Here is a 10028-nt window from a genome sequence, read left to right as displayed (position 1 = left end):
ACCTCACAACATCTGTTTTATACTTGAGGCAATATGAGAATTAGTGTAAGAAATGTAGTTATCTTACATATCTTCACTAAATGAAGACTTCTGAGGTTGCTTTTAGTTCTGTGACAGTAGACCCAAGTTATTCTCCCCCTCGGTGGCTGAAACATTCATCGTATTAATTTGAGGATAATTTTGGCCGTATTTTAGTTTTCACTTCGTTCTTATAGATGTGTTTCCCTGAAGTACTTGGTAGTGCATGCAGATTTCTGGATTAGATTGTACAACAGGGTGAAATAGCTGCTGGGCAAGGGCTGTATAGTTTTTGTGGTCTAGACAGCTACAGATCTAATGCTTCCTGGGCCATGATTTATTTCTTCCTGTTTCCAGGCAGGTGTGGTTGATGTGGATGGCCATTTGGTGCGGGAAGAGGATGGACAGGCTTTTGGGACTAGACCTGTTTCTTTTTCATCCAGACGTGGTGGGAAGAAGAAATCCAGGAAAATCTATGAGCAGCCCAAGTGAGTTAAGTAGCCAGACAGCTCTCCCTTTTCTCTGATTATGTTTTGTCACGGTGACCAGTTCTGGTCAAGTTGTGATGGGTAGCCCATGGAGGAATGCAGAGATGAAACTGGCTTAACGGGTGCCTAGAAGTTTTGTTTTTCCTCAAGGATGACATTCCAGCATAGCGCTGGAAGGGTTTGTGGGGTTCTTATGGCCACTAGCCACAGCATCAGGAGGATGTTAGGGCATGCGTGTGGCTGGCTGGTGCAGCTTGGGCTAGGGTAGACCTCTCTTATGGAGAAGATTTACTGCAAACGGTTTCGGATGAACCATGACCACGGAGCGCTGCGCAGGGTGTGAGCTGCGGACACAGAGGATGGACAGGCTTTGGGCTGAAGAGCTTGCGGCCAGCACAGACAGGGTTAGCCTGTGACGAGAGAGGTGGAGAGTTGAACACGCAGGCAGGGGAACAGTCCTGTGATGGCATCAGAAGACATGTTAAACCTGCAGTCTTTCTTTAAAGTGTTAGGTAGAAGGAGATCTGCTAAGTGGAAAGGGAGGAAGGGACAATGGACAGAGGAGCAGGTAGGGAGAAGAGGTTTTGTGAGGGAAGAGGGAACCAGCAAGCAGTACAGGGCAGAGAAAGGTCCTTCCATTTATAGAAGTGAGGTCCCTACGCTGGCAGTTTCTGTCTGTAGCTCAGAGCATCTGCTTGGTTCCTCCCTGACATTTCCCCAAAGTCCTTGTGTTAGAGAGAAGAGGAACCACCAAGGCTTTGGTATCCACATGACACGGGGAGCTCCTCTGTACAGTTCTTTTTTTAGGGAGATGGAAGGGGATTTGGCAAGCACTTTTCTGTATCTCTCTGAACACACGCTGTTCCCTGCAGACGAGGCTGGTGGTGTTTGTGGAGGTGAGCTGAGGGAGAAGAACAGAGAGCTGGGCTTGATTTAGATGTGGGGTTAGATCAAATCCTAGGGGATTCGGTTCGTAGGTTCCTCTGAAGGTAAAGAGGGTTATCCTGTCTGCAGGTGTGCCTCAATCCAGGCAGGGTGGGACTGTTGTCCTTGGGATCCTTCTCAAGAGAGCTAGTCCAGCCTGTCCTGTATTCTGTAGTATTTGCTACACAAAGCAGTCCCTCTACTCGAGGAAGTAAGGATTTGTGGGAACAAGGCTGATCCTATTCCTTGTCCGTAGATATTTCATTGCAAACTTTGATAGAAGCTACGTCAGACTGCTAGTTTTTGAATCAGCAAAGCTAGCACCTGCAGCATGTTTTGGTTCCAGTTCCCTATTATGATGAAATTAATTAATCTGGTTCATTTTTTCCCCCATCAGGAAGGAAGGAATTGGGAGCTGTCTTTCTGGGAGAGATCTGGATGGTTTTTTACCATCAAAAAGTCAGGTAATAATTTCCACCAAGGATCTGGATGTGAAAGAGGGAGCAAGGAACCAGGATACAGCAAATACTGAGGCAGAGCTCTCAAAGCCATGTCCCGTGGAGGATTCCCAGCAGCCCAGGTAAGCTTTCCCTGTAAGGGAGTATATCCCCTTTGCCAGACGGTGGTTTACACCGCAGTGATTGCGTTGTGTTCCCCTAATACAACTACCTGCTTCAAAGTAAAGAGGAGAGATTCAGAGAGGAGGGATTCAGAGATCTTCATTGCTTGGATGCAGAAATGCATTGTAGGACAGCGGTGGTTGTGTGGACACCTTGTGTACCAAAGCATGTTGGTGGGGGTCATCGTCTCTGCTTTGAGGTCTGCCCTGGCCAGTTGCTCTATTAATTGTGAAGTCTCTGAAAATTGCGGCACTCTTTACCCTTTGGTTAGTAGTAAAAGTGCAGAGAGAGACCTCATGTCCAGCCAGAAAACCCCACACAGTCATGAAAATGGGTCAATAGCCGCACAAGATCATGGCAGGAGGTGCCGTATCATGACAGAAGAGCGGAGAATGGCCAAAAACACAGCAATGTGCCAGTCATCTGCTTGTACCACGACAAGAATTTAGCATGGGAGGGAAGCACTGAATTGCATTTCATTCGGGATGGGGTAAAAAATGCTAAGGGTACCGAGGCGCAGGACCCTTTCCAGCATGAGGCTGTTCAACTCACAGGAGCTCAGCCAGGACTCCCCCACAAACCAGTCTGGACACCACTTTTCCCATCACCAGCCATCTTGTCTTCCTGGGAGCTCTCAAGCTACAAGCGAAACAGCTCCAAAGTATTGTGAGCACCTCCATTGCCTGTGCTGTAGATGACCAGTCCCTGCTTGTTCCTGATGCCCAGCGAGAGCATCGCAGCGAAGCCGTCCCAGGAGAATTTACTCCTGAAGCATCTTAACATGTTATCGCGTTCCTCCATGCCTTTTGCGTGCGTTTCATTCTTCTAAAAGTCCTGTGGCTGGCAGGGAAGGCTCCAGCTGCATGAGGCACAACCCAGAGTGCTTCAAGTAGCTCGGGAGCTGGCTGTCAGAGCTGTAGCTGTGGCAGTTTGCCCGGTGGCTGTTGTTTACAGTGCTTTGCCAGCAGTTTGGCACGGAAAGCCGTCTCACGCAGCCTTTGAGGAGTTTGAAAATGCCCTTAAGAGGTCAATCCGGGGAAGGCAGTAGTCAGAGTTTTGCTTTGACCAGTCTGGACTGAGGAATGTGGAGACTTCGAGCTACCTTCTGCTACCAGATCCAGCCTGCTGACCAAGAACAACCTTACGCAGGACAGAGCAGCATCCGTGGCAGTGTGACATTTTCCTGAGGGACCCTCCTTTTGCCCAGTGTGGTTTGTGTTGAAGTCAGAGCTGGTGTTCCCGGGGGCACGTTTGCATCGAAACCGTTTCATAGCAAAGTCAGGACTGACACATGCCACTTTGAATTCCGTCTTTCTAAATAGGCAAGACTTAAAAGCTGCAGGCGGCAGCATTGTAGAGCCGGCCAACGCACACAGCTCTGGGGTTTGGTTGGCAGAGGTGACTGGTCTGTGCTGGGAATCCAGCGAGGAAAGAGCAAAGGCATTTCTGTTTAACAATAGGGAGAAACAGCATTCATTATTTTTCTGAAAATTCAGACCATTAAAGGTCCACTTTCTAGGGAGGACTCAATTCTGAGGCATCTCCTGAGGAATGTGGTTTCTATGTAAATAACTCTTTCTTCTGGGAGTGGTGCTGGGGGAAAGTGGGTATGAAGGTTGGCACAGAGCCGGTACCAGGGTGCAGCTAGCGCAGCGAGATCCTCAAAGGGCCTATTGAAATACCATCCACAAACCTCGGCGATGGCCTCTCCCATGAACTGTGTCGTGCCGCAGGGCAGAACAAACTGACCTCCCCGTGTCTGTGTGCGTTTTCTTTGAATTCTGTTGCAGCACCCCTCCATCCAAGCCAGTGGCATTTGAGCAGTTTAAGGAGGAGTGTGGAAGTGAGATCAGCCGGATCTTTAAAGAGAACAAAAGCATCCTCCTTGCCAGGAAGAAGAGAAGCAATACAGTAGTGCAGAGGATCGACGTCATCAAGCGTGAGATGGAGGGCATCACAAAGGCTCTGGAGGCTCAGAAACAGGAGCGGTCGCAGCAGGGTAAGTCGCTGGGTGGAGACCGCCCAGCAAGAATCTGACAGAAGAGGGGAGTCACTGGTTTCAAAGCAGTTCTGGTGGTGAGACCACTAGCCCACTACTCCTGCTTGCCAGGGCAGCGGGGCAGGCTGGGCTTTATGCCCTAGCTCTGCAGCTGGCCTTGAGGTTTGCCACCCGAGTCCTCCACCTGAGTCCTCCACACTTCAGCCTCATTGAGTTGTGCTACTCAGGCTTTACGTGAGAGAGGTGAGCTGCAGTCAGGCTGATTCCTCACCGCACGGTTTGATGGATTAGGCAGCGTACTGCTGACAAATGCAGGTCAGCACGGTGCTGAAATCACGGGTAGCAGGGTTGGCCTTACTGTGGTGGAGATGTACTGCATCTCCTACAGCTTTGATTCCATCTAAATTAGGGTCTGGTTTATTAAAGTCAAAATCCCAAACTGCAAGGTACTAGAGGAAAAAATGGGGTAAGCGCCTTCCTACTTTGCTGTGACGAGATGTTTGTTAGGTGGAATATGCCTGGATGAGACTGGGAAGCGTGTCAGGTTTTGTGGTCCCTGCAGCAGGGCTCGCAAGAGTTGGTACTGTTGCCTTTCTGCCTCTGGGCGAGGAGAGAAATGGGAAACAAATGGCTTTAATAGCAGGGTGGTCTGGAGTGCTCTGCGTATGATGGCGAGGAAGTAGCAGCAGTGTTCCTTGCATGCAGGGAGGACAGCAAAACAACTCAGTTCTGTGAAACGACAGCCTTAATTAACTGTTGCCAGCGGGAAATAAGAGGGAATGAGAGAGAAAGAGAACGGTCACCAGCAAGCAGGCCCCGACTAGTGAAGGAGGGCCAGAAAGTCAGACCCAGAATGGATGCTGCTCTACTGGTTTCCATTTCTCTTCCCATAGAGAGACTTTTATAACCATGCTTTGCAAGAGGCCTTTTCCCATAGAGTCCAGCCCTGCAAGACGGAAAGCTCTTTTGGCTAAATGATAAGCAAATCAGCTTGAACCCGTACCAAAGAGAGGGTCTGTCTTTTCACAGACTCATTGCTTCTTTTGGGCCTTTGCTCTTTATGATGACGTCTACCAACTGGTGGTTTGTTGTGCATGCTGGAAACCACAGGAATAAACCGATTTGAGGGAAACCAAGAACAAGAGATGTTTATCATAGGAAAGTAGAACTGGCTTAACTGTCCCCAAAGGGCTGACCAGTCCTTTGTCTCAAAAACCCTTACTGTGGCTGCCCAGGGAGTTTTGCAGCAGGAGCCACAGAAGCCCGGAGCGATACCCTCCACAGGCTGCCATGTGGGTGTTTTTCTGCGGAGCCCGGTCCCTCCTCTTCATCTGCATGTGGCCCGGTTTGGGGCAGACTGATGTCTGAGCGAGATCAGGCGTTCAGCAGTGACTTCTGCCCCACACCACTCCGACACTGTGTTTGTAAAAAGCATGTCTAAGGAAATGTCAACTGTGTGGTTAACCTCAGTATAACTGGGTAACTACTGTGTGGTTCGAAGTATAATGACTGTTCTTCGTCCCTCTCCACCCTCATGAGAAACCTTCGTTTCCTTTTCTTACCCTCCAGGAGAGTATGGTGATGAGAAAGGACAGATCATAATTGATGAGAAGGAGTTTTTACTCATCATGAAGCTGAAAGACCTGAAGGAAGAGTACAGGTCTGGTTATGCTGAACTGCAGGACCTGAAGGCAGAAATCCAGTACTGCCAGCATCTGGTGGACCAGTGCCGGAACAAACTCATCTCAGGTACTGGCTCACCAGGGCCCTTTCTGAACAGCCTTTGGTTTAGCTGGGATGCTTGACAGCAGCTCGGTACCGAAGCATTTCACAGACATGTTGCATGTAAGCCAAGTCCATCATCCTCTGGTCATTTTTCTTCTTGTTTTTTATTGATGATTGAGTTTTTTTGGTTTGTTGTTTTTTGTTTTTGTTTTTGTTTTTGTTTTTGACATAACACTGAATTGCTGCAGATTCTCTCTCCCAGATAATGACATACTGCTCCTTGGTCATGCTACAAGATGCAGTGCTGTGGGTAAGAGCTCTTCACAGTGAAAATGACGATAACGCACCCCCTGATGGCCCTGATTCTCACCCTTGATTTCATTTAACAGAGATGGTGGCTAAGGAACTGCACCGGGCCAGGGCTTTGGCTCTGGACTGCAGATCTCTCCTCCGTAGCCCTGTGAGATTCAGGTTTCAGTGCTGTAGCCCAGGTGCCTCGGCAGGAAGCAGAGTTTGGTCATTTTAGCGTGTTCTTCATCAGCACCACCCTCGTGGTGGTAAGTCACAGCTCCGCTCGGGACCATCCGTGCAAATTTGCGGTGTGCTCTGCTGCAGGCTGCTCACTTTGAGTCTGTGCAGTCCTGCCGCATCCCCGGATTTGCCCCATATGATGGAAGACGGTAGGTGTACGAACGCCAGAGTCCCAAACATTTGGATGCTGTGCACATGGCAACACTTTATTTTCTACAAACTTGCCAGAGCACAGCTTGTATCCATCAGTGCATCCCACGCTGAAAGAAATGCGTGGCTTATTCCAGGAGATAGATAGGGCCAAATCGTAATTGTGCAGAAACTTTGCCACTGGTTTCCGTTGGATCCGGGTTTGGCATTTTTTTAGGTGCTCCAGATGTTTGCTGTTTGTTTAAACACACAGGCATGGACTCACTCAATATCTGTCTCATCCCAGGGTGAAGATGTCATCTCAGAGCTAAAAAGTCGGTGATGCATCATGCCCAGAGCGCCCAGCAAGAGCAGGGCTCTGCGTTTAACCTTGTTTATCCTATCATGATTCCCCCGACAGAAAGCAGCTCCGTTCCTGGGGTCCCTCCTGGGCAGCCCAGCCTTCTTCAGGGGCTCTCCCGCTCCGTGGGGAAACGTGCCAGAGGAACGGAGCAGAGCACAGCCCCCTTGCAGCGGGTGTCTGGGAAACGCGCAGGATGAATAAGGATAGAATTCCCGTTGCATCGCAGCACCTGCTGTGTGTTATCACTGGCTATTATGGGATAGAAAGCGGCTGTGCTTCTTTAGCATTTGGAATGGAAATCTGACCTCTAAATATGCTGACCGCTCAAAATGGCTAGCTCCAAGCTGGATGGCCCCGTGTCTCCGGGACGCAGGACCAGTGCCATCTCCCGGCCAGCCACCCCTCGGGCTGCACAAGTCCAGGGGACTGTCCCCAGGGCCACCCACCACGTCCCAGCCACCACGTCACAGGCAGCAGCTAACAGTGCCCGGTTCTTTTTAACTATTGGAATAGTTTGAAACTCAAGAGCTTGGAGTTCTGAGGTGCTGTCTGAGAGTTTAAGAGCATGGAGGCCCCGTCTGATCCACGGGCAGGGAGCCCAAAGCAATCCACCCTTGTCAATTGGGTCATTACAGCCCTGTTTATTGCCCCCCTGCTTTACTTTGCAGAGTTTGAGATCTGGTACAGTGAGTCCTTCCTTATCCCTAAGGATGTGCGGGAAGCTGTGAAGCCCGGTGGCAACATCAGACCTGGAATGATTCCCATAAACAGAGTCATGTGCCTGGTGAGTTGTCCTGGCAGCTCTGCTTATTCTCCTTGAGAGCCACACGTGGCATGGTAATGAGGGCACAACTAAGCCCGTGGGAGGAGGAGGGCATGGCAGCTCTGCTCCTTTCGCTAAGCAGGGTGGCTGGCATTGAAATGCTATCTGCTATGATGCAGAGAGCAACGATCTGGAGATATCTCTTGCTTTTGTGTTACCTTTACCATTAAGAGGCTAAAACAGGACAGAGGGATTGAAGTACCAAGCATCTGCTGACTCTCAGTAATTGGGCAAACTGCCCGGAGGTGCAAGGGGTAGTTGGGAGCCTTGTTTCCAGCCTGTATGATCTGTAATGTTTACCGCTAAACTATTGTGTTTTGTGTTGCGGCAACTGGTACTTTGCCAGCCCTCTGTTTAGAAACCACTGCTTTGGGGTACCCGGGGTCTTTTGTCATTCCTGACAAAGCACATTTCTCTTAAGCTTCTCATTTACCAGGCTTCGCCTTTGCATTATTCTCCTCTGAAGTCATTCCAGGTTTTGTCCTTCGTTGTTAAATGTCAGATTCAAAACCTTCACGCCGTTTGATAGGAACCTGGCGGCAGCGCTTCCACTCGGTCTGCCGCGACGAAGCGATGCACAGCAAGGAGGGACATCCCACCCTGGCTGTGTGGGGGAACCAGCCCTTCGTTTGTAGGTGGAACACAGCTCCATTATTGCTGCTTAACCTCTGCGGATCCCAGAGAACAGCTGGTGGGGACAGGCCCTAGGTCCAGCTCTCCCAGGAACCTGTCCCCAACCCAGAGGTGTTTGGGAAAACGAATAAGCAGGGTGTGAGCTGCGTGACCCCTTTCCTAAATGCACAGCCCCCTTTCTAACCAACGTGTAGCGGGGGACAGGATGGCTCTGGCTTTTTAGAAGGAAAACAGAAAAGGAACTCTTTTGTCTCCGGCTGTCTGATTATTTTGACTGTAAATCTCAGTGAAGCATTTTCTTCACTCCCTTCTAGAAAGGCACGGGAAGAGTTTTAAAGCTGATCAGAGACAGGTTCTGCTGAATTAGTTCCCTTGAGGGTATGAGTAACAAACATGATGTGAGGAAAAAAAAAAACGTAGTGAGTTTACTTTTAAACAGAATGTTGTGATCTCCCAGACTGTGGAAGATTTCAGATACCTGTATAGGAAAGAGCCAAACAAAATAAACCCAACCCAACCCCCTTTGGCTAAAGCCCACCGAGGTCGACAGGAAAACCCTGAGTGAGTGCATGGGTCCGGGATGTCACTCTGGGGAGAAAGGAGGAAATCCATCACTAGTCACTTTTACTAACCCAAGTTACTCAATGTATTCATAGAAGGTCCCTTAATGCTTTCCAGCCCTGGCTTTCTCTTGTCACCGCATCAGTTACGACCCCAAAGCTGAACGAAGCATGCCTTTTAGCAATGCTTGGCACCTGTGTCCCGTTGCAGATGTTACGGGCAGAAATCTTCAGGTGGAGGATACGGAGTGTTCCTGGTAACGTTGCTCAGTGCTGGTTTCTCCTCTTGTTGCTTTTACTGGGCAGCTCACCACAGCTTCCCAGTCCGTGTCGCTGGCCGTGCTGAGGCCCATACCGGTCTGGGAGGAGGCCACCACCTCATTTTTCTCTGGAGGTTTGTTCTCTACTTAGAACCATTTTCCTTTTTTTCCAGACTGGCTCTTCATTTCCTCGTCTAACCCATTTCTCCAGGGTGTGCATCTTTTACTCTTGTGGCCACCTGCCTTTTGTCACACCAGAATTTCACTGTCACCTTCTCCAGGCTACTCATGAACCGCCACAGAAGGTGACCTAAGAATCTGCTAGGGCTATCCTCAAAGCTGGCATGAAAACGTTATAGACAAGCCGGTATCTGAAAAAAATTGTACTTCCTTGAAGCCATGTGCCTCTTCAGTGCGCTCACGCCTTCTAGATGGTTCCCTGGAGAAGCGGTGGGCATGGACATCAGCTAGGCTGGGCTCAGCGGGGATCATGCCGAAGCTCAGCGTTCGTTCACGCTGTGTGATTATCTTGTGGTGGAAGGGACTGTCCTGTGGGGACTTGTAGGCAGAGCACGGCCGTGAGAACACAGCTGAGAGAACTCCCTGCGGGGCTTTACACTTCCAGATGGATTTTGCCCAAAGTCCTGCCCAAATCTGCTCACCGAAGGCATGGGAAGGGGGGGACCTCTCACTTCCGAGCCTTCAGACAGATTAAATCAGCGTTCGAGGCAGCAAACAGGATCGGTTGACCTCTATGGCTCCAGATGTGTGTTTTTCACATGGAGTGGGCTCTCTCTTTCTGCCGGCAGGAGGAAGATGAGCAGGACAGGTTTGAGCGGATGCAGGAGACGACGCTGCCAGCCTGCCCGGCTTCGGTCTCATTCTGCAAGGCGAAAATGAAGACTGATCAAAAGGTAATCTCAGGTGGGCCCAGTTCCCCTGCCGACGCGCGTT

At 50.0% G+C, this 10028-nt stretch overlaps 1 protein-coding gene across 1 annotated transcript in view; it reads left to right on the top strand.

Moving 5' to 3' along the window:
* Positions 1 to 375: 375 nt before the first annotated feature.
* Positions 376 to 10028, top strand: part of LOC104162022 (kinesin-like protein KIF9) — a gene marked incomplete at its 5' end in the record, with an annotated part of 10416 nt that continues 763 nt past the window's right edge. The window contains 6 exons of the mRNA XM_009700650.1: positions 376 to 506; positions 1828 to 2010; positions 3841 to 4049; positions 5619 to 5798; positions 7467 to 7582; positions 9884 to 9988. Coding sequence (XP_009698952.1) covers positions 376 to 506; positions 1828 to 2010; positions 3841 to 4049; positions 5619 to 5798; positions 7467 to 7582; positions 9884 to 9988 — 924 coding nt within the window. The remainder of the gene's footprint in view (positions 507 to 1827; positions 2011 to 3840; positions 4050 to 5618; positions 5799 to 7466; positions 7583 to 9883; positions 9989 to 10028) is intronic.

The sequence above is a fragment of the Cariama cristata genome, unplaced genomic scaffold (assembly GCF_000690535.1).
Source record: "Cariama cristata isolate BGI_N322 unplaced genomic scaffold, ASM69053v1 scaffold2485, whole genome shotgun sequence".
Classification (NCBI taxonomy): domain Eukaryota; kingdom Metazoa; phylum Chordata; class Aves; order Cariamiformes; family Cariamidae; genus Cariama; species Cariama cristata.
The sequence above is the reverse complement of the archived record's forward strand: the minus strand, read 5'-3'. Positions and strand labels throughout refer to the sequence as shown.